The sequence below is a fragment of the Pezoporus wallicus genome, unplaced genomic scaffold, assembly GCF_028554395.1.
Source record: "Pezoporus wallicus isolate ANWC-B61680 ecotype Strahan unplaced genomic scaffold, APGP_CSIRO_Pwel_v1 contig_8673, whole genome shotgun sequence".
NCBI classification, from domain to species: domain Eukaryota; kingdom Metazoa; phylum Chordata; class Aves; order Psittaciformes; family Psittacidae; genus Pezoporus; species Pezoporus wallicus.
In genome coordinates, this window is record NW_026637196.1 from 641,895 (window position 1) to 669,892 (window position 27,998).

At 42.8% G+C, this 27,998-nt stretch overlaps 1 protein-coding gene across 4 annotated transcripts; it reads right to left on the reverse strand.

Moving 5' to 3' along the window:
- Positions 1 to 305: 305 nt before the first annotated feature.
- On the reverse strand, positions 306 to 27,890 carry CAPN3 (calpain 3). 4 transcript variants are annotated; one of them, XM_057403928.1, is made up of 22 exons: positions 27,522 to 27,890; positions 21,106 to 21,175; positions 19,243 to 19,361; positions 18,189 to 18,322; positions 17,600 to 17,768; positions 16,821 to 16,961; positions 14,389 to 14,472; positions 13,993 to 14,078; positions 13,193 to 13,270; positions 11,961 to 12,121; positions 11,251 to 11,420; positions 10,633 to 10,644; positions 9,733 to 9,941; positions 8,977 to 9,013; positions 5,380 to 5,457; positions 4,689 to 4,746; positions 4,053 to 4,117; positions 2,952 to 3,020; positions 2,269 to 2,347; positions 1,325 to 1,441; positions 970 to 1,028; positions 320 to 383 (listed from the first exon to the last, which is right to left on the reverse strand). In XM_057403928.1, exons 1-22 carry the CDS (start codon positions 27,813 to 27,815, stop codon positions 357 to 359), a joined length of 2,316 nt encoding a protein of 771 aa, XP_057259911.1. In that variant the 5' UTR covers positions 27,816 to 27,890; the 3' UTR covers positions 320 to 356. The 4 variants fall into 4 exon arrangements, with proteins under 4 accessions (XP_057259909.1, XP_057259911.1, XP_057259908.1 ...); XM_057403925.1 differs by lacking the exons at positions 11,251 to 11,420; positions 11,961 to 12,121; positions 13,193 to 13,270; ... (6 more) ...; positions 21,106 to 21,175; positions 27,522 to 27,890 and adding exons at positions 6,762 to 6,863; positions 7,942 to 7,959 and having other exon boundaries at positions 10,562 to 10,644; XM_057403926.1 differs by lacking the exons at positions 11,251 to 11,420; positions 11,961 to 12,121; positions 13,193 to 13,270; ... (6 more) ...; positions 21,106 to 21,175; positions 27,522 to 27,890 and having other exon boundaries at positions 306 to 383; positions 10,562 to 10,644.
- Between the last annotated feature and the right edge of the window lie 108 nt (positions 27,891 to 27,998).

Sequence of the window (27,998 nt, forward strand, 5' to 3'; positions counted from 1 at the left end):
AGGGAAGACTTCCAGTTGTCAGCATAAGCAGAGTAAGGATGCACGCTCCATGACTTTACCATGCAGCAAAAGCTTGATTGTCATCAATCAGTCAAAAGTCATCAGTTAAACTAATCCTCATTGCCCAAAGGAAAATATCGGGAAGTTCTCAAAGTAGTTACAGAATATGGGCACTGGTAAGCCTACTGGAGTGTGGTTGTCCCTTTTTCCAGGCCTTCTTTCCATACACTGTTTATGTCAATGAGTGAAGCACATGCTGTAGGAAATGCTGTTGTTCGTACTTGGGGATGAATGGAGCAAGTTACTCAAAATAGAAGTCTTGAGTGTGATCTTGAAGATGGCCTCTGGCTCCAGTGTTACGCGTACATCGTGAGCTGCAGCCACTGAAAAGGAGAATTGGAATTAAAGATAGAAGACGTGCTGGCATCCTCCAGGAGATTCTGGAAGGCAGCTGCTTGCTGAAAGTCTGGAGCACAGTAGCAGTGGGGAAGTTTCTCTTAAGCTTCTTTCTCCTATTTCCCTTGGAAAACTGGAAGGGTTTATGATCTCCCTAGCAGAAGATGTCCTTTTAAGCTTAAACTTCTTAAGTCTTCTTAATTAGGTTTTAGAAGTAAAGAACTACTTTAAACCCCATTATCAGTTAGTGCCATATCAGTATGTTTGATTTAAATTGCCTCATAAAATAAAAAGATCTGAGAAATTTCTTGAAGCCCTTTAAAGGTGGTATGAAGAGCCATGCCCTTCAGCACCAACTGGAGTCCTACAGAGCAGCCATTGCTGGCGCATCATGGATGTTTTCCATGTAAAATCGGTAGTAAAATTTTGGAGAGGTTTTATAACCTCTTACCAATTGGATGGCAATTTCAGACCAACTCTCATAGGCTGTCTTGAGAACACATGCAATGAATAATAACATTAGAATTCAGTATTGTGACATTGTGTTAGAAATACTGGTGTAAAGTAGTTTACCTCCAGGACATTGAGCTTAATGATGCCATCTCCATCTTTATCAAAGGCGTGGAATGCTCCTAAAGCAAGGAAGCAAAAATATATGGAGTAGATTAAATAACTGTGTGCACAAAGATGATCCCAGATAGCAAATCAAAGAGCTTGTGTTGTGCAAGCCTGTGCAGGGATTTACTTAGCTAACACAAGGAGAGACACAGTGGTTTCTTTTGTGTGTGAATGAGATGGGTGTCCTATTTAGATTCCCTAAGCACATATCTTTAACTATTAATTCTATATCCTGGCCGCAGTGCTCTGAACAAGCTTTGCCTTGAGTGTGACTGCGTTCTGGGGGTGAGGAGGGGAGGCAGCCACTCACTGAACATGGCGTCCAGGCGCACGAAGCAGCAGATGAAGCTGTCAAAGTCGATGTTCATGTTCTTGTCAGCATAGCGCATGGTGATGATGTCGTAGAGCTGGTTGTTCAGCCGAAACCCTGCAGAGGAACAGGGACGGGGTGCAGCTGGGACAGGGGAAGCACTGGTGCCTGTCAGGCCTCCACAGTGGTTTGGCCATAGGCAGGTCCCAGGCTCAGATGAGGCTTAGGCTGTATCCACTCCATAAAATGAAGTACAGTTATAAGGAGCTTACTTGGAAACAACAATCTGGGAGGGCTGATAGGGCAGGAGTTATGCTGTGAATATGAAGAGGAGAGACCTACACCAAAGAGCTTGCAGCTTAGCTGGGCCTGGTAAAAGCAAAGCTACAAAAACTGGTGACAGAAATATAGGAGGAAGTTGCTATGAAAACATAATTACACAATAGTCAGAAAATAGATGAGGAGGTAGCTCTTGTAACTGAGCCATGGCACTGCTGCAGCTTCATAAGGGGCTGTCACGATTTGGGTACTGCTGGTTGTTGGCTATATGCAAGGTCATGCATACCCTACAGGCTGTAAGACTGAGATATTGCTGTTGTAAAATGTGTTTTAAATCCAGGGCAGGAGGCATTTAAATTTCTTTTTTTTTGACATTGGTAACTTTCCTGGAGAGAATGGAAACCTGGAAAATGAATTTCTACTGTGGCAAGAGGTCAAATCTGTGTGTAGTTCTGTCCTTAGCAGAGGGTCAAATCACTCATGTTTTGTAAAGTACAAGATAGCTGTTTGTTTCTGTGCCTTGATGAACTGGTAACTGGTGTGCCGGAATAGTACTGAAGATGAAATGTCACTGAATCATTACATCTAGGTTTATAGTGATACTACAGATTTTACAAACAAAACAAAATACGGTTTCTTCAGCTGTTGGGCACTGGGGGAAGTACCTGCATCATTCACTGCATTGCGCATCTCGTAGCTGTTAATGGTGCCTGAGTGATCCGTGTCGTAACGCTTGAAAATTTTCTGGAAGAAGGAAAAGCAATAAATACACAACAGAAAAAAGCTTGTACTTGAAGTACAACAGGAAAACTTCAACATCCTGTTGAGTGTATCCACTGGCTGGATATGGGATGTGTGCCTTGGGCACTTGCAGCTTTGCCATTTGCCTTACACTGCTGCAGCTGGGCAGCCTCAGTTTATAGCTCAGAGCTCCTCAGTCAGAAAGCAAAATAACTTAGATCCTTTCTGTGGGAAGCAGAAAGCTCTCCCTTAGAGATTCTCCTTGTTTGACTTGAGTTTAGTCTGTTAATACTCTCTCTTGATTGTCCTAATTAAGCTATCTGTGAGGCCTGATTCTAGTTCCCATCATCCTCTTTCTCCAATTTGTATGCCTCCAAGCTAGTCTCATGAGGGTACTTCTTAAATAAGTACTGGAGCTTCAAGCTACTTGCTTAGGTTGTGAGTAGCACGAGAAGTGACTTTTCTTTTTATAAGCAATTTTTTCTTTTTATTGCAGCTTTTTAAGCTTTTCTTTTTGCTGTAATAAACGTAGGGAGTTCTGTTTTTCCTACACAACTTTTTACGCTGTAGAAGCTGTGAAGAACAGCACTGAGGATCCCAACAATACCTGCCAGCTTTTAATCTTGTCCCAGAGATGTCGAAACTCATCGAAGTTTATCCTCCCTGAGCCGTCTGTCTGCGATGCAAACATTCAGGTAAAAAACCCTCACAATATTTTAAAGAGAAAATTACTTAAGTCTGTAACTGCTGGTGAAGGGAAGGGATGGATGTGAAATTGAGTTCAAGATCTCCTTAGCACTCACAGCTGGCTGAGCTAATATTTGCCTTAGTTATTGTGTGTATTATTTGTTTCAGGGGTGTGAAGTGCTGTTTGAGTAGCAGCAAACATCTGGTACAGGAGCAAGGCTTTCTCCTGGTGCCCTTACGAAGCACATGAGCAGGATGTTCTAGTGGGAGCTTTCCAAATACCTCCAAATCTGAAGCTTACCTGATGTTTTTTGAGACAACTGAGGTTTATCCTAGAGTGAAGCTCTTTCTGCCTTGCTTAAAATGAATTGGGAACTAAGCAAAATGTTGACTAAAGCCACTCGCAAAAATGTGTTTAGGCTCCAACCATTATGGCTCTGGATTGTAGTTACAATTTTGCTCTGGTTATGTTTGAATGCACTTTTGTTCTTTCAAAATTATGCATTATGTCAAATAGGAAAACTGAGTGATGCTGTAGTAGAGGTAACCCCATGTGGCATTTTGTTGTGTGTTTTATTATACTTGCTTTCAGACAATTTCTGTATGCCCTGCATGCTAAGCATGCAGTGGAATGTACAATACATTATAAACTTAGATAAGAGAAATGTACTGAGTTTGTTGGCAAGAAATATGTTGATTTAGTTTAAAAAAAAAAATCTTTAAAAATCATGCTTGAGTACCTGGGCTGTCAAGTCCCTGATACCCAAGGAAGGGTATCATATAGACTGACTGATTCTGTAGTTTTCTGGTTTGGGATCGTTTCATCTGCCAGCTACACTCATGTTGGGATGACTGGAGTTGAAATGTGTCGAAGAGGAATGCTGTGTGGTCTCACTACAAGCTATAATGTACTGTTCTGCTTCCCTGGTTTAGTAAGTTGTGTGTGTGTGTAGTGGTGGAAAATAGAACCTAACTGGACTAGTGTCGTATCAAGCACTCCTCTTTCACCAGAAAAGGATACATCCATTAAAGCAATCATGCTGCGGCAGGATTCCAGTTCAAATCCTTCTGTCCGTAGGTCCTTATCTGAAATAAATGATCCTAGGTGAAGATCATGCAAGTCATCGAGCGCTTCTTCCTTGTAGGTGTAACTCTACTCAAGGTAGAAGCCAAACCTACTTCCTTTATCCAGTGAGACATGAATGGTAGAGAAATTTGAAAAGACTTCTAATTAACATTATAGATTGTGAATTACAGATTACTTTTTTGACCTCTTATATACAATAAAAATCTCTGTAAAACTCTACTAACCTCCAGCACACTCAGCAAGCACAGAGTGTGTAGGCTGAAGTTTGCTAAACAGAGAGAAAGTCTGACTAGACATTAAATTTGCTAGAAATGCTGCATTATCCTGTGTTGTGCTTCCAATCAACATTTGCTCATTTCTACATTATCAGTATTGGACCACTCATACAGAGGATCTCTATGAAAAGCTCAGCTTGCTAAAGTCTCACATGCAAAGTCCATGGAAGTCTAACTAGGAAATTTGGGAGTTTGAAATCATGAATAGTTTTTAGAGTGCAGCTGCAGGGTGGAGGGTTCCATTATAGCACAGATTTCTTTGTCCAGGGTTACTGAAAACCAGGCTTAAACTCACGTTTTTTTACAACGTTATTGAGAACATTCCTGAGCTCTTCAGCATTGATCTCCATGTCCTGGTGGGAAGTGAGGTGAGAATATCATTAATTATAACATTCCTTGTTAAGCAAATAGTTTTATGAACAGATATGCTAAAAGGATGAAGTCTTCGGTCACTTTTCAGTATGGCATACACATTCTCTAAACTAGAGAGTATTCTAGTTCATATAAACATTAGTCCAAATCTTTCTTGAGGCCGCAGTAAAAGGCAGGTCTGAATTTACCATGTAGTGTTTGTTAAACTACAACTAGAAGAATCACCTTTGATTTCAAGCCACTGTATGAGCCCAAAACCAAAATGCAAAAATCTCTGTAACCCATTTGCAGCCTCTTGATTTGTACAGTTCTTTGATGTCTCTTTACTTTTAATTTCCCTTGTGAAGCATATACTGAAGGGCACTGCATTTCTAACTTGTTTATGCATCTTAAAGTATTGATAGAAGTAAAAGCATGAATTTAAATAAGGTTCCCTTGTACACAATGGGAATAGCTTTTATGTACATGTGAGGATAGCTGTATACTTAATTGGATTTGGATTTGATTTTGCTTAGCTCCAGATCTCAAAGGAGATTTGATTTAAGCAGTTGATTTAGGTGCTGTTGTGGCTCAGCTGCCTCGGTGGCAGAGACAAGGATCATTTCCGTACTCACATCCCCTGCAATCTGTCGGAAAATATTCCTGAACTGGTTTTCTTCTTCACTTCCCTCTCGAGTTCTTGTCGAAGGACGCTGAAAAAAGACAAGTGAAGAGAGACATCCTTAGGCCAGCAGGGAACGGAAGGGAAGGGGCCTGTACAGCTCCCTCACCCTCAAGCTATGGAGCCTGTTAGTGAATCTGGAGGCCTTCAGAGGAAAGGGTTGTCCTCATTTTCCTTTCCCTTGTTTTTGGTTTAATGTGTTCTCTGGCAAAACTGCTGAGTATTTAACTTCATCCCATTGCTCTCCTTTCTCTTGAAGGAGCCTAAATAGTTACTTTTACTGACAGATTTTTGTTTCAAAACGTTGTGAAGGAGAAGTTTGGGGCAGAAGCAGCGTATCTGCTCCATAGCTGCTCTGTAGGATATGAATTGACCAGAGGGACTTGGGCTTGAGAGCTCTTTTTAATGGGGGGGGGGGAGGAGGGCAGGGAGGGGTCTAGCTGGAGCCAAGCAGTACATAAACAGAGGAAAAAGATGAAAGTGAAGCTTTCTCAGACTCATGCAAAGAGCAAGCCTGAACTCTGAGGCTGGAAAAGGAAACTGTTCTATTCCTTCTTCCCCCAGTATTATATTACAGGAATTCTGTAATGAAGTAGAGTGAATTTGTTGACTCAGTTCTTATTTTTGTTTGCCTAAGTGCAGAACAAAGTTAATACTGGTTTCCATTTTCCCACCTGTATGCTCTGGCAGCCACACAGCAGAACAGCACGCTCCCTGTAAGCAGGCATCCCTCATGCCTCCAGATGCCGCATCTTGCTGTTGCATCTCACATCCCTCACCTATCTGCAGGCAGAAGCTCTGAATTTGCTATTCTGTGTTCCTCTTTGGTAGTCAGAGAATGGAGGAGATGCAGGAGTTTCTGGGTTTACTCATCCTTTTCACCTCTGGCCAATTGGGACTGGTTTAGGGATGTGTAATTTGTGACGAGGAGAGGCTGTGATAATTTCCAGGTGCTCTCAAAGCCGCTCAGGTGCAGTTCATGGATATACCCCATGTAAAGAGGGTACCAGTTCAGGAGGCTGAGCAAGTGTGGATTGAATTGTGCTGCTTGTGGGGAAGGGATCTCTCACATTTGGGATCCTTGTATGAGAGAGCAACCAGGATATGTTTTCAGCTAAACCTTCCAGCACAGCTGGTTAAATAACTGCAGGGATAGTCTCTTGTTTGCTCATGCTTATTAGATCCACATAAGCCAGATGCAAACTATGCTAAGACTTGAAAAGCTGTTGAGTATTTTAGGACACTTCTTTGCCCCGTTCCTGCCCTCTCCCCAGCCATTCTTTTATGCTCCCCAGACCAACCCCTATTTCCCCCTTTGCCAGTTGCTGCAGAAACCTTTTTCTCATCTACGTGGGGTTTTTCACCATCTTTGCCAGCATCTTCATCTGCATTCAGTTCCTTATTGCTGTTGGCTCTGTCAGAAACAAATATGATAGGCTAGAAGAAGAACAAAGAGAGCAAAAGAGAAATGGAAATTACACAAAAAATAGTAGAAGGAAAAATATTTGGCGACAGCCATTTTGTAGTAAAGCACATGCAGCAACAGCTCCTGCCCCTGGCAGTGTGACTGGAGAAGCCAGAGCTGGGAATGAAAGAAAAGAAACCAAAAAAGAAAAAAATATTGAGGAATTTCCAAAGTTACCGCTCTCCTCATGATAAAAAAACCCTGTAAAAGTCTTTGCAAACTAGTGCAGTCTCTGGCTTCTAGCTTTCCTTTTCAGAAAGCCAGTCACCATTTAAATGTGGCTGGGTTTTTGTTTGTTTTAAGCAAAATAAGCTTCTCAAATTGTCAGTTAAATGATGAACTTGCACCTCCATATGAAGGACAGTAGCACTGTATGAAGACAAACTGAATCCTGCACAGAAAAGTAGTATTTGTGTGGGAGCTTGTTAGTTATGTGAAGCAGATGTTCTTTCTTTGCATTAATTCTTGAAGCATTCAGCTGAAAGCAGCTCATGCAATGGTTTTGGTTTAGTGCATTACAATCAAGGAAAGCGGCTACAAGATGCAAATGTGTTACCCTAAAGTATTAATTGCAATCAGCCTGTCTTGAGATTAAAACGTCTGATTGCATTTTCAAGGTCCTAAATGTGTTGTGTAGAATTGAAAGCAGAATCCTGGACTGCAGGAAAGAGAAGTAGCTGCCCTAGGCAACAGAAAGCATGGGTCTGACAAAGGGATGCTTTGCACTAGGAGGGGGTGTCAGGGTGCCTGTGACGAGCAGTTTGAGCAACCCAGAGAATCAAGCTTATAAAACTGAAACGTGTTACCCTTTTGCCACCCCCTTAAGTGATGGGGTAGGGGGTGTATGATGCTAATGCTATTTCATTAGACTTCAGTGTAGGAAGGCAAAATCTTTGCCACCTACAAATGTCCTCTTATCCAGTGTCTTTCATTAACTACATCAGTTTCCAGATGCAGAGAAATTGTGATAGCAAGGGACTCTGCTCCTGCCACATGCATTGCACATGCTCTTTGCCTTGCTGGCACTCAGCACATTGCATAAATACCCACCTTGCCCTTTTTCTTTTTCTGAACAAAAAGAAACGAAATATGAAATAAAGGTGTTTTAAAACAACAGAATTATACATTTTACCCAGATTATGCAGAGCAGATGGTAAAGTTTTTTTCTTCCTCTTTCTTTCCCCTTCCTGCATTTCTTTTTCTTATTTCCTGTATTCATAAAGTTTTGAAATCTCCAAAAATGAGAGAAAATGCACCCACCAAAAATTTGACAGAAATTGCAGAAACCATAGCAAACAGTGTCGTCTTATCTGGGCTGTTGTCTGCTTGAATAAAGTCCCTATTGTACCTTTAGCTATGACTATTCCTTTTCTTTTTCCCAACCTGTCAGCGTAGTGGAAATTGGACTTGTGTGCCTGCAAATCAATGATATCTGCAGTGGCAATTAAATCCCACCTGATCTGGACAGACATTTTGTTATCATAACTGCAAATGAAAGATTAACACTTCTGAGCAAGGTTTGATGGAGCTCAATTCCGTGCAAGAGCATTACCTCTGATTTTTTTCCCCAGACTAATTGTATTGCTAGCTCTAGTATATTCCCACAAAGATGTGTAAAACCCCAGGGTGAAGAGGTAGAGCTTGTCATGGATGATAGTATGAATCAGATTATCATTAGGATCTCATTCCAGAAAGCATATACCTCAAAATAAAATACTTCTTTCTTTGTTAGATGAGGTGCCAATCTCACAAACAAAATATCTTGAGGCACAGTTACAGTACAGGCCTCCCTGGTAAATGAATAAGCCTCATTGATGGAGGTAAAAGCAATGCTTAGCATCCAGCTCCTTTGTGCCAGGAGCAGATTCCAAATCTGTCAAAAAGGTTTTGTTCTGACAAAATCAGAGCATAGTGTATATAAAGCAAGTATTAATATAAGTATCTTGATGAAGAAAAAATGTGGGGATTTATGCTAAAGGAGCTGTCATCGGGCTCCAACTAGTTTCCTGCTGTAGGTTTCTCTAGATGTCATACTCCTCTCCCTTCCCCTATTTGTGTACAAAAGAGGCCCAGGACACTACTTACCGATGGACGATCTGCCTCAATCATATTTTCAACCTCCCTAGAAGAAAGCAAAAAGTAAATAAATAGCAAAGTGACTGTTCCCAGTGTTGCTTGTTTCTGTAGCTGGAGTATAAGCAGCCGCTTGAACTTTCCAAACAGCCAGTGGTGAGGGCTGGTTTCCAAGCATTACAACTGCAGGCTGTAGATGGAGCTTTTTCCCAATTTGAGCTGAGCATCACAAATACCACTTCCAGGAGGGCTGCTGCATGGTTTACTTCTCTAAAGAGCCTTGATAACACTGGATTTGGATTCCTGGGAGTCAAATAGAAGCTGTTTGGCCTAATTAGAGTGACACTGGCTGCAATTTGCTGAGCTCTGGGGAACTAGTTGAAGAGCAGCATGGACAAGAAATAGCTACCTACTTCTGTGTTTCATTTGTGACTGAAATTAGATCTGGTTCAACGATCTATCTGGCCAAAAACTTCAGCCAGTGGCATATAGCAAAAAACCAAACAGGTTCACTTCCGTTATTAAAAAATCACTAATGGTATGTTTACAAAGGATATCCTGCAAGTAGTAGGCTTCTCCAAAGACAATTCAAAGCAGGCTCTCTCCTTCTTTCTATAAGGGAAGCTTGGGGAAATGAGTTTGTAGCTTGGAGTTCCTAATGAGGTTAAGAAAATTAAAATCAGGGTATAGCAAATGGGGAACGTGACTATCGCAGACTAGTGAGCTCTCCTCCATCTTTATGAGCAGTTAAATGAATCTGTAACTTACTCTGAAAGACTTCTTTTTTCTGAGAAGACCCTCAGGATGAATTCTCCCTCCTGGTGGGGTTCGTATGTTGATGGGATGATGACGTACTCGCTGGGAGGTAACCGGAAGCGCTCAGAGATTTCTCGCATGTTTATATAGGTCTTACTTCTAGCTTTGGAGGCATTGTAGAGGAAAAAGTCCTTTTGCAAGTGGTGCTTAGTACCGTGCATCTGCAGAACAAATGAGTCCATTTGTCTTCAGGGAAGTCTCATCCATTGCCCAGGTGATTTGTCATGTGGGCAGTACATGGTTGAGACAGAAAACACCAATGGAGCAGCAGTCTAACAAGCAAGGGGCTGACAAGGGATGCTAGCTGATAACAGATACCAAGTCTGTCACCTTTAAGTTGCTACTGGCTGGGTCTAGTTGGCTTCTGAGGGCTTCTGTGTACCTTTAATACGCTTTCTTCAATGGCTGAAAATGCCATGTTTTTTCCAAACAAATTCTAAGACTAGAGAGAAATTTCTGTGGCTGCAGGATATATATAGGTCATTGGCATTATTTGCAGGAGGAAATGGAAATGGTTTAGGGTGGTTTTGCATGGAGTGCGAAGGCCAAGTGCTTGCTGATGCTGCTTCCTGCAGCCCAGGCTCACTGACTGACATGCAAGTCATGGCCAGGTCTAACATGGAATAGATAAAGCAGGACTGAGGAAAAGGTGCAAATAAGAAGGAGCTAAAAATTACTCACAAAATGTTACTAATAGACACTCAAAGCAGAAAGGTTAGCAGTTTCACTTCTGTTACATCCCTGAAAACAGACTTCACTGGACAGTTTCCTGCTGACTTACAGACAGGCACAATAGTAACACTAGCTGTGAGTATACACCAAGATGTCAATCTGCCTCCGTTCTGCTCATACCTCTTTGGGCACCTTAGGGAGAAACAAAGAGAAGAAACAGTCAGAGCTGCTAGTGAGTCCCCTTGTTTATAGATCCTACAGAAGGGTGTTCACATAGATTTTTGTGGATGCAGGCAGTGATTAAAATGCCCCAAATTAGATAAATATGCTAAGCAATTTCTCTCTTCCTTTCTAGATTTCTTGGAATCTACATGAGATCCACTAAGATCTGAACTAAATATGTTTGCGCAAAGGACTGAATAAATTGACTTCCTCATGAAGTCAGTAGCAGGGACAGAGAGGTTAATCGCTACCCGTGTCTTGGATGTCTGTTTCCTTTTTTACACTATTTTGCCAATGAAGTATTCAGTTTCAGCAAGATGAAAGAGAGATGGAAGAATTTATGGGAAAGAGTATGTTCAGATCTGTCAGCAACTCACTACGGAAGCTTAAAAAGTGTCTTATTTATAGATAGGGTAAAACCTGAGGTTACTATGGTCTGAATGGTTACATAGCCTTTACTGGTCACGTAAAGATTGCAATTCAGATTATCAGGCTGAATGATTCGGTGACTCTCTTGGTAAGGGCACAGTGTCAGGATTTGTGACTGTGGTGCAAAGAATAGTCTAGAGCTAGTACCTCATAGATGGCAAAGCCAATGGTATACAAGTTGGCTCCCAGCTTGCGTTCTTTCCTCCTATTTTTCTGCATCAGTGCGACAAGGAAGCTGCAGATCACCTGTTCATCCTCGGGATCATCATCTTCCTCCAGGAGCTTCAAGCGATACTGGGGATTGGTCCAAAATGTGTCTGTGAAATCCCAGCAACAACCCAAAGCAAACATGTAATCCTTCAGTTTTCTGATGGTACTCATGATCAAAGAGAACTTTTAAGTTCCCTGCTTGTGGCTCCTGAGGGGAAGGTTAAAAGTCGGCTACCATGTACCTCTTTTTTATATGTTATGTGGTTCACATAGTTCTAACAAAACTGCACACCAAAGGAGGATGTAAAATGAAGAACTGAAATCTCACAAACTTCAAAGCACCTAAAACTATAAAAAAGGTGGCTCCTGGGTGAAATCTGTTAGTGAAATTGATCTCTTTTATCTTACTTGGGGCAGTGTGAAGTATTTGAACAATGATTTCTATTTGCCTGGCCTGCCTTTCGGGCTTACAAGGTGCTGTCACAAACACAGTGACAGAAGTTTTCCAGGTACAAATCATGTGCCTCATCCACTGAGGAAGCAAGGCTTTTGCTTGGCTGAGCACTGATCAGGCTGTGGTATGACTTACCCTGTGGTATCTAATTCAGTCCCCACCAAAGAGGCTGTATCTCCTACCTGTTGCTTACCTGGATAATTGCGGCAGCCTCCAGCTGAGCAGCCTCTCACCCAGCGCCCTTCGTTGACCGACACAGTCCAGGTCTGGAGTTTATCGGCTTCCAGAGTATCAGGTGTGAGGTTACAGATCTCAAGCTTTGTGAAGTGCCTCATGAAGTCTTCAAATGATATCCTGGAGGAATTGAGGGGAAACTGAACTCAAATGGATTTCCATGGTGGGCAGCTGTCTGAAAGACCTTGGTGAGGTGGAGGAGGGTGACCAATAATACTGCCACTATAAGGTTTGCCATGACAGTGCCATGATTTCCTAATGCATTTGGGCTGCTCTTTGGTCAGTTAGCACAATTACATTTCCAAACTGGGGAGAAAGTGAGCTGAGAGGATGGTACGTAGGAAGAGTGATGGACAGCTTCTGGAAGTGTAGCATAATTAGAAGGACTGTGCTTGTGGCACTCAATAAACCCTGGTGGTAGACTGAGGGGATCACAAAGCAATGCTTACTGGGAATACGAAGGGGAACAGGGATTACCACAATGGTTATAGCAGATTTAGGTAGTGCAGTGTGATTAATTTTTGCTATGGTTGCAGATCTAGAGAAACACGGGGTTTTGACTGATGTCAAACAGCAGCCCAGAAAGCCTGGGCTGCATCAAAAGGAGCGTGACCAGCAGGTTGAAGGAGGTGATCCTGCCCCTCTACTCTGCTCTTGTGAGACCTCACCTGGAGTATTGTGTGCAGTTCTGGTGTCCTCAACATAAAAAGGACATGGAACTGTTGGAACAAGTCCAGAGGAGGGCCACAAGGATGATCAGGGGACTGGAGCACCTCTCATATGAAGATAGGCTGAGGAAGTTGGGGCTGTTCAGCGTGGAGAAGAGAAGGCTGCGTGGAGACCTCATAGCAGCCTCCCAGTACCTGAAGGGGGCTTATAAGGATGCTGGGGAGGGACTCTTCATTAGGGACTGTAGTGACAGGACAAGGGGTAACGGGTTCAAACTTAAACGGGGGAAGTTTAGATTGGATATAAGGAAGAAGTTCTTTACTGTAAGGGTGGTGAGGCACTGGAATGGCTTGCCCAAGGAAGTTCTGAGTGCTCCATCCCTGGCAGTGTTCAAGGCCAGGCTGGACAGAGCCTTGGGTGACATGGTTTAGTGTGAGGTGTCCCTGCCCATGGCAGGGGTTGGAACTAGATGATCTTGAGGTCCTTTCCAACCCTAACGATTCTATGATTCTATGTTCTCACCAGAACTCCCCATCCTCTGCAATCTTGTGCTGCAGGCGGATTTTCTCTTCTTCATTAATAAAGGTCCATTCCTCTGACCTTCAAAGGAGTAAATACAATATTATAATACAGTTTTCATTAAAATTTCTACTCTTTACTGTAAGCCTTGTAGAGTGGGAAGTCAAGAGTCATCTTGCTACATCCATTTGTTTTTTTTCCTTGAGAGCCTTGCAACCATTTGTTTTCAGTGCTACCCTCCTGTCTACATGCCCAAATAAAAAACCAGTTGTCCTACTTCTCCCTGCCTTCCCTTCAGGCTTCCTCTTAACAGCTCTCAAAAATCCAGTGAACTGTGTTCATTTTGTTTAGCTTGAAGAAAAAAGACTCTTATTGCTGAAGCAGCTGTTGAAATTCCTTTTGGTAAAACCTAATGACCAGCTTTATCCAAACCTATTTGTGTACTGACATCTTGCTTCATCCAACTTTGTCATAACTTAAAAGATTTTTCTACTGTCTCATCTCTTTTTGAAAATGGACATTGCTGGACTTGTTAGGTGGTAAAATCAGATTGTGCCATTAGACTGGATTCTCTATTCATTTCCATTGATTAAAGCCTCTCAGCATCTTTTTTAGGTACTTTTCTTTTTCACAGCTTCAGCTAAGCACTCAAGAATGACTAAATTCAAAGTGCAGGTGTCAAAGTGACTTCAAAGACGGTTCACATACTTCATCACTAAATGGTAGGGTCACACACAAGCCACAGTCAGGCAAATAAACCTTCAATTTTTTTCTTTCCAAATCATGTGAAGCTGTTTACTCACTTGTCACTCCAAGGTCCATTCCATTCCACCTGTCCCCAGGGGTTTCTCAGCCGTACCAGACGTATTTTTTCCCCTTTAAATGTTGTCTAATTGAAAAAGAATGCAACAAGAATAGACTGAGAGTACGGTCAAAAGGAACGTTCTGCCTGTCAAACTGCTCATACCAGCTCCTCCATTACCCAGCCTGACCTGCCTGGGGTGAGTGTGAGGGCTGTAAGACCAGGAGGTGACTGGCTGTGGCCACCTCTGCACAAGTAGTTGAATATCCAGTTCCCCAGAAAGCCAAAACTTGGACAGGTGACATGTCAGTTCTCAGTAGACCATGCCACTGCCTATCAGGAGAGGGCTCTTCTGCATGTGTTCTGCAGTGAAGGGCAGGAAAGGACTTGTACGTACCTCTTCCACAGCCGTGACTGAGTAGGCATGACCTTTGACGAGCCCACAAGACATCCGTGTCTCATACTGCATTGGCACTATGGTCTGTTGGAAGATAAGAGTCATGAAAAGCTCTGCTGACTGCCCTAAGGCAGGTAGTGCCACCCAGGGCTTTTGGGGTAAGGCACCGGCCAGATGAAAGGGTTTTTTGTCTTGTTCTCTTTGTGTTTGCCAAGGTGGCCAAGGTTAGTGCCCACAGGTTAATGTTAGTGGTTACAAAGAAGTGGAGCAAAAACTGAAAAAGCGAAAAGTTAACATTATGAATAGGAAAGGACATTCTGTGATTTACTTTTTCCCTTTGTGCAGGTTAGTGCTTAGCTAGCATTTAGAATATTTAATCAAAACACTTAGATTTTGTATTAGTAGAACTACTCTGCCTTTTGTGGGATAGTATGTTTTTGTATGGCTCAGTAAGTTTATTGCATATTAACTGGAAACATCAGAGCAGATCAACACCTAGAATCAGAATGGTTTGGGTTGCAAAGGACCTTAAGATCATCTAGTTCCAAGCCCCCTGCCATGGGCAGGGACACCTTCAACTACACCAGGAACACTTTCATCTTTACACACAGCTGCTATCTTATCACAATGACATTAAAACATCCTATTTAATAAACTGTTCCTACTAATTTACACTATTTTTTTTTTAATTAATTTTCTGTTGAATAAAATGTACATTTCCACAGGAAATTAATCCTCATTATTGAAATTTTTCTTTCTTCAGCAATGTATTGCTCAGGGGTAAATACATTTTCTGTATTGGTAATCAAGTGTTAGTGTGTGTCATAGATTACTTCACCTTCTTCATCACGTCTGCCTCTAAGAGATGCCTGTACAGCTCTGCCAGTAACTCTGCTATCCTTTCCTGACATATCTGTGGGCATGAGAAAGGCAGGGCTGGAAATGGAGAATTAGTAAAGTCAAGTCACACAGATACATTTGCAGCTTGCCCAGGGAGGATCTCATGCACATACTTCCTCGCTGTCACAATTATTTTCCATTATTTCCCTTTTTGTCCTGTTTCTTTTTCTTTCTTGCTCCTGTTTCCATACCTTTAATGCCTATAACCTCATATCTGTTTCCTTTTTTCTTCATCTCTACTCATATTGTTGCCATCATTACTTACCAGAACCCTTTTCTCACACTTTTCTTTTTAAGAATACTAACTTCTGCTGGTGCTCTGGGCCACTTCTCTGAAGTGCAACTGCAGCCTGCACTATCTACACACATCATCATCAGGAGTCATGATTTCGTTTCTGGTGATGGCTCAGGAATGTGTAATAACCAGCAGCACAACAGATGCTGAGCAGCAAGTATAGAAAGAGTTTTGCAACCTTCCTTCAGTCACTGGGGAGGAAATTCCCCTCAAAACATGGGTGATTTGGGCAGCCATGTTTGCAACACAAGGCAGTTATACTGGGCTTTCCTGAAGAATTACACCATTTCAGTCTTCTGGGAAGACTAAATATGGATGTCAAAAGAGGAAAAGTCAGCTATTTCCACTGCAAATACACAACACAGTTTGCACAACCAAAAGTTTTATGTATTATTATGTAATTGTGGAGGTTTTGTTTGGTTTGGTTTTTCCTTGGTTGTTAGCCTGTTTTCTGGGTTATTTTCTTTTCCTTTTTTATTTCTCTGTAAATCAAGCAATGTAATTTCATTGTCATGGAAATGCTCCTAAAGTATTACAGCTGCCTGACAGAGAGAAGGAAGAGGCAACGTGCCCCTCCACAGATTTGAAAGCTTTTGAGTTTACCAGTATAGGATTTTTCTTAATTTTCTCTTTATTTTGCTAGATACTTGGGAATGTTGGAGTTACTTCGTATTTTATTGCACATGTAAAACTCAACATGTTTTTCTTTCCCTTGTTATGCTTTTTAAATGAGGGAATTAATGGCAGTAATCTAAAAGGAGCATCCTGAGAACAGCCCCCTCCATTTGTGGGCAGAGCCCCATAAAACTCTCAAAATAAGTTCACCAAGTACCTTTATGTCTCGAGTGAGCCCGTGCAGAGCTTGCTTCTTCTTCCATTCACATCCCCACACACCCTAGGGGATCTTTTTCTAGCCTAGTATTTTAATTGTCTTGTTCTCACAACCTTTTGCAAATAAGGGATTTGATAACATCCACTAATCATTTCCTGTTCTGAAAATTATAAGCCTGTGCCGCAAGCCAGCAGTACAAGCAAAGCTCTCTCGTATCAGTCACTGTGTTTTAAAGCACTGAAGTCTTTTAACACATATGTCAAATAGCATCCATAAGAACAGGTCTTTAGTGCTGGAATAATTCAGTGCAGCCAAATATGGATTTAAAAGCATAGGTGACATGTTTCTCTAACTGTCTGTAAATGAAAGCAGAAGTGATTGACTTCACAGTGGAGACATACGAACCCAGGCTGGCCTCTCATCCGTCGCCTGGTAGTTTACAGTGGGGTAACTCATCTGTGAGTTTTCCAGATTCTTCACCATTCGAGCAATCAGTTCCCCGATGTCGCTCCGAGGAGCTGATCCATAAGAAAAGCCTAGCTGATCCTGGAACAGAGAATGGGAGAAAAGTAGTAGGTAAAAAGATGAGGCAGGGAGAGAGAGGAGAAATCCTACAAGAAAGATGAGTGGTAAAAGACAGCCTAGATAATTTCTTCCTCATTATGGCCATACTTATCTGCAGTGGTTGATAGCACCAGCTGTTTTCCTGCCTTTACTGTAACTTCATAATCCATAATGGTTGTTGAAACTGTTTTTTTTTTAATCTTAAATTTACCACAATAAATTAGGACAATCTGAGGCTACATTGGCAATTGAAGGGTTAAATTCCTATGTGTTGGCACACTTAGCATCTTTGACATGAAGATTTGTGTCTTACAGAGCTGCAGCACCCCCATACTAACCTCATTTTACTGGGCAAGGCAATGGAGGGTGGAGTGTTGGTTTTGCTGATCACACCCTTTCTCTCCACCTCCATGTTCTGCTTCTATTCATTCCCCTTTTGATTCTTGTTATTTACCAATGGGTGGTGTTTAGTGGAGATCACTCCATCTCCTAGAAATGGCTGTTTGCTATGTGGACTAAACCAAGCAGCTCCAAGAGGGGGCATATATTTGATTATGGATTGAGAGGTTCCTCTGCTCTGCCATTTCTTATGGCTCATTAAAAACTTCAGATGGACTCACATCAATGGAGCTGGCCATAAGGGATCCTCTGTCAATGGCATGTTTCATGATTTTATAGATATCTTTAGGGGCATCCTTTATATCATAGAACTCTGTGACTCCTCCAGTGAAATCCTCCATGGCTTCGGTGGTGTTGCCTCCTTTCAAAGCTTCGTATGACCCATGGAGTCTTGGAAAGAGAAAAGAAAAGGATTCCCTTTTACACAGACAAAAATAACCCACATATGTATTTTTACCTATCTTGTGTATGTATGAATATAGATCTGTAAATACACAAAGAAAACCCGCAAACCATCTGCTTGGTAGCCCGCAAGTTAAAAGTTTTAAAACATGCCACCTACACACATTAAAATAAAAAAAAACAGATATGTTGAGAATTAAATGAAGACCTCTGAAGGAGCAGCAAAACCTATAGAAAATATGCTTTACCCCATCCCCAGTTCTGAGGCATAAGAATCTAAGGGAAAAGGCACGGGTGTGTTCAGAAACTGTCTCCATGCTCATTGTAAGTCCTGTACTCAGTGGTTTAACCACCTCCCCAGCCAAAGCCTTGGTGGGGATCCCCAGCACAGTCCGGTGGGTCTTTTACTTTGCATAGGCCTTTTCCAGAAGGGCGCTCCAGAACTCGTTGCGCTGGGAGGACTTGGTAAAGACCAGCTGGTTGTTGTACGTGGGTAAGCAGTCATCGATGACGACGTCCACCCAGTCTCCATAGCGCCAGAACTGAGTGAAGACACAGAAAGCATATGGGTTGGCTTGGTGCAGGGAGCAGGAGCCTGGCTGGAAAGCTGGGCTGAGATAGCAGAGATCATAGAGCCATAGAATGGTTTGGGTTGGAAGGGACTTTAAAGCCTATCCAGTTCCAACCCCCTGTCACGGGCAGGGACACCTTCCACTAGAGCAGCTTGCTCCAAGCCCCGTCCAACCTGGCCTTGAACACTGCCAGGGATGGGGCATCCACAGCTTCTCTGGGCAACCTGTGCCAGTGTCTCACAACCCTCATAGTAAAGAGTTTCTGCCTTATATCTAACCTAAATCTCCTCTGTTTAAGTTTGAAGCCATTGCCCCTTGTCCTATCACAGAAGTCTCTGATGAGGAATCCTTCTTGGGGAAAATGTGGAAATTAACTGCTTTGCAATGTGGCTCCTGGGAGGGAGGCAGCCGTACCGAATTCCCCTGGGCAACATGTGCAGGACAGTGAGAAGTCCGTTAGGAGAGCCAAGGGAAATGTGGAAAGCCGTCAATCTGTTCTGAATAAGCAGTTCTTCAGTAACTTGTTTTTGACAGACCACCTGCCTGTGGGCCTAAAAATAGATGCTCTGGCATGTCTGTGCTGGCTGTAGTGCTCCATCTGAGGAGGGAGACAGGACTGGGCACCTGTTCCTATCCCTTATGCACAGGACACAGCAATTTGCAAATGCTTCCTGAGCAGGTTGATGATCCCTAATTGCTTGTATGGGCTGGCTCTTCTGTGACTGCCCTGTTGGAAGAGTTTGGGGTGAGGCAATTCAATGCTTTTCCTTCCCCTCTGTGGCTCACGCTTCCAAGGGATGGAGAAGCGAGAGGAAAGAGCGTGCCGAGAGCTGAGCTCTCTCTTGGTTAATCACAGTTACAACCGCTTTCCACTAGATGAAGAGACTCACCTGGAAGTGGAAGATGCCAGCATAGTTTTGTATAAAGGACTGGTCATGAGGTATGACTTTACAGAGTAGTTTCTTATTCAGCGTCAGGCAAGCAATGGCAGCCAGGAACCAGCAGTCACCTGTAAAGGAGCAGAAGCAGAAGACAAACTGAAGGCACAGAGCAGCTAGAAACAAAGGGAGAACCTGAGATATTGCAGTGACATGTTAATTGTCAGTAGGGCATGCTGTCACCTTTCAGGAAAGGGCTCTTCTCCATGTGTTCTGCAGTACTTTAATACTTTACTTATTTGTGCTCTGGAAATGCTCGTTGGCATCATTCATGGCTAGGTACATGCCTATTTAATAGATGATGTTCCTGTAATTTAGAAAAAGCCCAAAACCTGGCGAGTGCTGTAACTGTGCCAAGATTTCCCTGTCCCATGTGAATGTGTATCTGACCTTCCATGTTAGCCCTTCCAAGCTTAGCACAGAGGCCGGCTGAGAGGTAACTCTCACAGGTGGAGCTCTGCACAGCTGAGGTTCAGTTTCACGTGTTCATTTTCTGCTCAGAGGATAACCCACTGCCCCGCTCACAGTTCTGTGGGGCCTCTTTCCTGCTTCACTGCTCTGATGTGTTTTCCTCTTTTTGAATCCATGTCTGCACTCTTGTAAACACTCTCCTCTTTGCAGTTCCTGCTTCAGACTCTTGCATAAGTTTGCTGCCTCTGAGGGAACTCTGAGAAAGTGACTTTCTCCCATAGTACTTCCCATAGTACTTCTGTGTTCAGCAAAGAATGCCTCAAACCATAATTAAAACCTTTCAGCTGCTACTGCAAGAGAGGTTATAGGGTAAGCTTGCCTGAGCAGTGTGAATTAGAGGGCTGAGAGAATTACACGAGGTGGTGAAAACTAAATCTGATTACAGGGTATTGGAAAAGAAATTTATGAGACTGGTGGAGCAATAAAACGTCTAGAAATACGTATGTGTATTTTTGAAAGCTAACTCTATACATATAGCAGCACGTTTTAAGTTACCTATTTCCCCTTGGGAAGGATGTGGGGTCCCCTATGACCAGAAGTTTCTAAATTATGCAAAGTTCAGCAGAAGTCAGAAAGGTAAACAATGCTATGTGTAGTTGGGGAAGGAATGGAAGACAAAAAGAGAGAACATATTAGGCATGTGAATTCATTTGTGGCCACAACTTAGCAAATGTGGAGTTCTGGGCACCTCAAAAGGAAAGGCAGATTTAAGTACTAGGAAGGTGATGAGGACAGTCATGAGCACATAACACTTAATGAAAAGATTAAGACAATTAGGATGTATTAGCTCAGGAGAAAGACCGCAGGAGAATGTGGAGAATGACTTCACAAAGCAGTGCAGGTGAGCCTTGCAGGGGCATCACTTGTGCCTAAGTAGTGGCTTTATATATCAAAGTATCTTTAAGCATCTGAGCTTAAGGTCTTCAATATAGTCTTTGAGTAGAAGACACTCTTAGCTGGAGGCCCTCAGAAGCTCCTGTAGGGAAATAACAGACTAAATACCTGAAAAAATGCAGTAGCTGATTAAATCTTTTTCTCAATCAACTCCTCCTCTTTATCTCTTCCTCCTTTTCCCCTCCTCCAAGACTGAAAGAAAGGCTAGATGGTGTTTTGTAACCCACTCATGATAGTAGTTCATGAAAAGCAAAATACCCTGCAAAGCTTCTTTCACTTCAAGTTCTTCCCTACATTGTTACTAGGCAGATACCAATGATTTGCTGAGAGAAGGGATCAGTAGATGTGTAGTGATTTCAAATAACACCTTGGAAGCAAAAGAAAATAAAGTGAGAGCTAAACTATGGTGCACACTGCAAGAAGTACAGAGTTTAAGTAACAATCTCGTACCTAATTCTCCTTGGCAGATATCTGTTCTGTTGGCTCCACCAATAATAAACCGTGGATTCTCGCAGATTTCCTGCAAAATAGAACCAGATGAATGAGCAGAAAGCTGTTTCATTATGATGTGTTTGCCACAGAAATAAAGGCTGGGTTAGGACAATGTTTTCCTGTAAGATAGTTTGTGGATATCAAAATCTCTTGCAGAGTTGTCTCCTGCAGAGTTTCACTGTGAAATGTTTTGGAATCTGGATGTTGCAGACTTCAGCCAGAGTTCTATCCATGTATCTACAAGGTCTAATAGCTAGTCTGGGGGAATTCTCAGGAATAATCAGTTGCTGGTTAAGAGATTTTCTTCTTTTCCTCATGTTGCAGTACTATGTTGCCAATGCTGCATTCAGACATGCATATCATCTATCCTCTGAGGAAGGTCATATTTTGTCCTGCACTTAGGACAATGCATTGGGTTTGTCAGTATTTATACTAGTGCAGAATGGACACGAGATGCTATACAGGCATAAATAATTAAGGAATTGCTGTAGGGAGGGAAGGACTATGTAGGAACTACTAGCAAATGAGGTTGGGACTATTGCAGGGTTACACAGCCTTTTTCTATATGGACAAAGAACCATGGGGTGTAGGAAAACCAAGGGAAGAAGTAGGTACAACCTGTCCTACAGAGGAAAAAAAAAAGTCCCTGCTTTGTCCCATCTCTCAAAATACTTAGTATGGGAAAGAAAAAGAAGACACTGGGTAAGGGAACTGCTTCCCTGAGCAGCTGCAAGTGTGGAAGAAGACAAAGTGTAGTCCAAGAACCCCATCTGTTGGAAGATGGCAAGGCTGGAAAGCAGAGGAACAACCAACTGACACTTGCTTATGTGGCAGTACAGGCAGCTGATGCTACCTCTGAGGTCTAAAACTTTTTTCCCCACATCATCAGAGTAGCCCTGGATTTCCCAGACACATTTCACATCTTTTAGTTTCATTTGGCTTGCTCCTTCACAATAATCATCAGAGTTGCTTTGATGTAAGTATCTGGATTAGTCATATAGCCAGATAGAGAGACCAGCTGCCCGCAGTCACCTTATTCTCCTTGAGGAAGGAAGTGGAGGGATTGTCCTGTTATTCTGGGCCTTGGTCAGCTGTCCTGGGGTGCAGTGGTGTCAAGGCAGCTGTTTGAGATGCCTTCATGCTTTTCTCCACCCACTTGCTTTGTTGAAAATACTCTTCCTCACATTGCTGTGGTGCTCTCCTGAAAACTAGCTGTCAGATGCCAGGTTTATGGATTGCTTTTTTCAACTATTACTGTATTTTGGCTTGATCCTGCTCTTACGGAAGTTACAAGCTCTGAAATCCAGCATGCTGTGTTTCAGATGAAGGTAGTTAGATGGTGACTAAGTGTTTCCAAGTATTAAGTGTACAGCAATGATTGTTCCTCAGAGCCATTTATTACATCCTGAGCTTGTTTGCTTTGGAGGATGGTGGTAAAAGAATGCAAAGGAGGGAATACTGGACTTGCCATATGGGCTGATCTAATGATGACAGAATGCTTTTCTTGCATTTCTTTGTGGTGGCCAGGTGTGCTTAGTGCACTATGGGTATGCTTTGAATGTTGTATTACTCTACACCAGCTGTGCTAGTGGTGCTGAGAACAGCTGAAGTTACAGTGAGAAGTTTCAAGGTCTTCCAAGGCTGATGAAAAGTACTCAGCAGTGTGAGACAACCTGTTCTTCAAGATGCAAGTGGCAGGTCTGTCCTTCCGGTCCTCCTGGCTGAGCAAGGGATTGCTCTTCATCTCTTAGGTCAAGTTATCATTGAGGAATCCCAATAGGCTGCGCTTCACTGATGCAATGATTCATCTAGAAGTAGCCTCCTTTGATCGGAGTGTCTCAGACTGCCTTGGTGCTATCCAAAGGACCTTTTTGTTCACTGGGTTGATTTGGTTGGGGTTGTAATTTCATTACAAAAGATCAAAGTTATAGTACGGGAGACAGAGAATGGTAGAGAAAAATGCATTGGAAGTGCACGCATTTCTGGGAAGAGAGTATTTATGAGTCAGTTGGAAGGGAGCACTGGAAAATGCAGAGAGCACACAACTAAAAATGGCATTTGACCTTTGTTATATTTTCATTAGGTTTTCCTCTGTGTCAGGAAAAATCCTTCAGTCAGCTTACACTGTTGCAGCAAAAGGCATTTATTCCTTAAAAACTGCTGTTACTGAACTATGGCATTCTAAGAAAATTCCCCAAACTGATCCTGTCAAGTAGATGAAGCACCTTCTTTGGCCTGCCTGAGACAATCTGTAGCCTCATGCTTCTCCCTTGGCCTCTGATGGTCTAGACCATGCTATTAAATGGCTGTGCTGCACACTTCAAGGCAGAGCTCGACATTGTCAGACATCAAGCTGATTTTAGAGTCTGAGCTGGACGCCCTCATCTGATAGACCTGCCTTGGTGGCACTAAATGCCATTTTTGCTGTGTGATACTGCCTGCAGAGGCACACATTTGTGATTACTACACTCAAACAGCTTCACACCTGTGCAGCAGATGGTGTAAGTAATTTTCCTTCTAAGCAAAATCTGCTAGTCTACTGACTTGATTTTATTTGTGTTTGTTATGCTAAGATAGCCCCTTCTGCTGGTTTTCTTGGCTACATTGAAGATCACCATAGAGAAGTCATTGAATCTGGCAGTTAATGCTGTGACCTCCTGACTGTGATCAAGGAGAATGGCTGTGGTGCATTTGAAAGCACAGTGTCACAGCAGAACCTTCCTATTTATGTCCTAGTGTCATTAGATCCAAACAGGACTGCAGCAGGACCTCTCCATACTCTGCATTATGTTATAACACAGGCTTTTTCTCAAAGATTGGTGACCCTGTCACTGCTCTCAGCTGAGAGGAGCTCCCACAGGCAGCATAGGTGCAGGAGGCTGAGCCTGCTGGGAAAACTGAGCACAGCCCATCACTGAGCTGGATATAACCTGGTGCAGGTGAGAATTGCTCTTTGGGCTTCTCTTACCTTCCATAGTTGAATGAATGGTTCAATATTATTTAATATAATATTCATATTTAATATTTAATATTATAATTAATATTATTAACTCCCACCTACATACCTAAATCATGCTCATGCATGTTTTTGTTCATAGCCTGAACAGAAATGCTGGAAGGATCCTGCAGTCTTTACTCAGGGCTGTCTCTTGGCTTTTGCCTGACTAGAGCATTAAGAGGTCTGCTCCATGCATTCATGGAATGGCATGGCAGTCACTAGCTGGGTAGAATTACAGGGGCCTTCTCGCTGCCCACATGCCAGGGCTCAGAGCTGCGTTGCATGGCAGCCATCTCTCTGTTGGCAAGGCACAAGAACAGTCCTTGTGCCCTCACAGCAGCAGAGGCCAGTCATTCTGGGAGGTGGCTGAGGAGGACCTGACCTCTGGGTAGCACTGACTGCAAAGAGAAGAGCATGTAGAGCCAGATGCAAGAGCTCTGGGGCTGGATGCTGGACACGTCTCACCACCTCAGTAATGAATTACAGGAGCCCCAGGGGAAAGGTCAGGTCACAGCATGGCCACTGGCAGGGGAAGTGGAGAGAGCCCTGATCCTGTCAGCGCACATGCGGACTGGGAGCTGAGGGGATCTCGGGGGACCATCCATGTGGCTGACGTGCTGTGGAGTCCTTGTAAATCCCAGGTGCATGAGCAGACTCACAGACTTCAGTGTGTCAGCACAGAATGCCGAAAGCTACAGCGAAGAACATCTATTCAGCTGAGCAATGGCACTGTCATCAGTGCTTGGTTATAGTGTTCGTAACCAGCAAACACATGCCTTTTAGACTGACTTTATGATTCTTCAAATAATACTTGGAGCTTCTGGAAAAACTGGTACTCAACAATGCCATGTGGATTCATGTCATTGCAAATAATGCTCATTTAAGGCCATCATTAATCTTTCATTAATACTATATTCTCATACATTAGTCTCGTGGTAGGGTGGAGCTTGGGTACAAATCGATTAGGTGGCATGACTAAAGTGACTCAGGAGGACAGAAGCAGTCAGGATCAGGTTGCCTACTTCCCAGCTCCCTTGTTGTAAATGAGATCTCAGAGCACACCAGTGACATTTATTTGATATTTCTGGGGGTACGTGGCACATACAATATGTGACAGAAATCAGGGAAAGGATCTAGAGTGAAGCCAGTATTAGGATATTCTCTCAGGACTTCTGAGCTGTCTGATAGTTTGTTTTCTTTCAGAACACATTATCAAGTTTGAGTAAATTCAAGTTTCACCTGAATTTCAAAGTGATTAAAAATTACCACTAGTTGCTTTCCTTCCCCAAGAAATGCCATTGCAATTTAGTAACAGAAGTTGTCTGTCTTCACAGACTATTACAAAATGTGGCCATGCAGTCGAATCTTTACATTTGGTTATTGAATGATTGCTTTAATCTCTTAGCAAAATACTTTTTAGCCCAGTATTACTACTTCATATTCATTTGACTTTGCAATGTTCTGTTAATGTGTCTATTATTATATTATTGGTGTATATAGTGTTGTCAGACAAGCCCTCCTACCAGTGCTATAGAACATACAGTTTCAAAGTCCAGTGAAGCAAAGTCCTGGGTCAGTCTGACATCAGTGGTATAGATGACAAGGCAGGGGACACCTTATAAAAAGAGAAGGTGTTATTTATGAGTCTCTTCCCTGTAGGGACCTGCTGGGTACAGCAGTGACCCAAATTACAGGGTTTATTTTAAACCAGACACATTTGCAGAAGGCAGAGGCGTCCCTATGGATCAGGTCCGCTGTGTCCCCAGCAGGTCAGCCATCACTATCAGGGTCTAGCATGCCACTATTTGGTAGGCACAAATTTCAGTGCTCTGGATGTCCTGCTCTACCTGCAGCCAGCACCACAGATACATCAGGTGACTGAATACTTATATCAAAAGTACATAGATAGCTTTAGGTTTGTTGTTTAGGTGGTGTTTTGAGCCTTACGATCCCCAGCTTGTTGTTGCTACATGAGTAAGTATAGAACTTCCAAACTTGTTTGTTACCAAGTGGCTTCAAGTCTTTGCAATAGAGATCCTGAAGCCTGAACCTTCCCAAAACCAAACTCTTGATCTGTGCATGCTCATTTATAATAGTGTGAGGTTACATGGTGCTTTTCTTAATGTTTTGATGCTTTCTCATAAGCATGCCTGTAGCGTGTCTCCCCGTCTGGCACTCTTCCACTGTACTGCTACCTCACTTCACTTTGTAGAGAAAGGGGAAGTCTCATCCCTTTGAGATGATTCACTTGTGGCTGCATTTAACTCATTCACACACATTTCCAGGGGTTGATGCAGCAATTGTGATGATGAAGGCATTACAAAGCACATAGACACAGGACATGGCAGATGGGGGACTCATGTTGCTCCCTCCACATTGCACAGTTTGTGACAGCAGCACGTGGCCTTCCTCTGCATCTGTAACAGCTACCCACAGGAGGTCTAGGTATTCAGTTACACTCCTGTGGTTAGTTTTATCTATCAGGTTTACCAGCACTGTCTTTGCCATTGAAGCACAGATTTGGGTGTTGGGAAGCACGGTATAGCTAGAAGAGGTAGCCGAAAATTGCCAGAGAGGGAGCTGGGGAAGCTCCTCAGAACTATATCCTTGCTGCTGGAAGGAGAGGGCAGTGTACTGGGGGCTGCCGCACTGGAGGGGAGCAACTGCCCAGCAAAAGTGACAGGGAAAGAGGATGCATAGGACAGGGAATCAATTGGGAATTGGGGAGTTATTCCTCTGCCTGTGAGAGTCACTCAGGGTGGGAAAGAAGAGGAAGGCTGGCTGTGAAATACCCATGAGATAGGAAAGAGAGATGGCATTATTTAGGCAGAGTGGCTATTTGTAGTGATTACAACACCCACATCCCTGATAAGTGGATAATACGCAAAACAACCTTTGCAAGTCAGCTAAGCAATGTTGAGAGCAAACAACTGAATAAAACTGCTTTTCAGACCATAACCTGTCCTTTTGTTTTCACAGATTAGGAAAAGTACAGTTGTAAGAGAAATAAGGTAGTGTTTAAAAATCAAGCTTCAGCAAACCAAATAACTTGTTGCACAATGATGAGAGCTTTTCTTGGGCAGTTTCAGACAAGAAAATCCCTAGGAAATCATGCAAGAAGAAAATTGTATTTCATATTTCCTTTTCTACGTATTTCATTCCATCTCTTACTTCACTTCAGTTTATTGTATTTTAGTCATTGTACACACGCTCTTTGAGCCTCCGCAGGCCTAGCTAGTTATCTTCCAGGAAAGCCCCAAGGAAATACATTTCCAGCTTATTGTCCCTGTCCCCCTGACACACACCTTTTTGCCAAAATGTAAGCTCAAGGTGAGCACTTAAATTTAACACAAGTAAAAGGCAACATGTTACTTACACGTGGTCTTTTCCATTCAAACTTGATGGGGACTTTCTGGCTATAGAAGAGGGAGGATTCATTTGGTGGGAAATCAGGATCTTCGTAGAGAATGTTTTTCTCCAGGCACTTCTTGTGAAGCTCTTCATAGGTCTTCTCCTTTACTCTGATAATGGGCTGGTTGCGACTTATAATTGCAGAATAAATCCCTCCTGTGCCCCCACCCGCACCTTCAGTTGTAGCAGTGCTAATAGCACTGGGAACTGACCCAGTAGCTGTCTGCTGAGCCACCGCTGCATTGATGGCGGACGGCATGGGAACCAGGCTTAAAGCAAGTGTTGAAAGAAAGCAAGATCTTGCAAACTGGAAGGAAATCTGAGAAAGAAGGAAGTTGCTTTTTCTATCTGTTGAAAGTCTCCAAGTCAAATTTGCAAGCAGCGAAATTCCATGTGGTTGAGCATGTTGTGCCTCCTCTTGAAGGGCAGGATTTTGTCATCA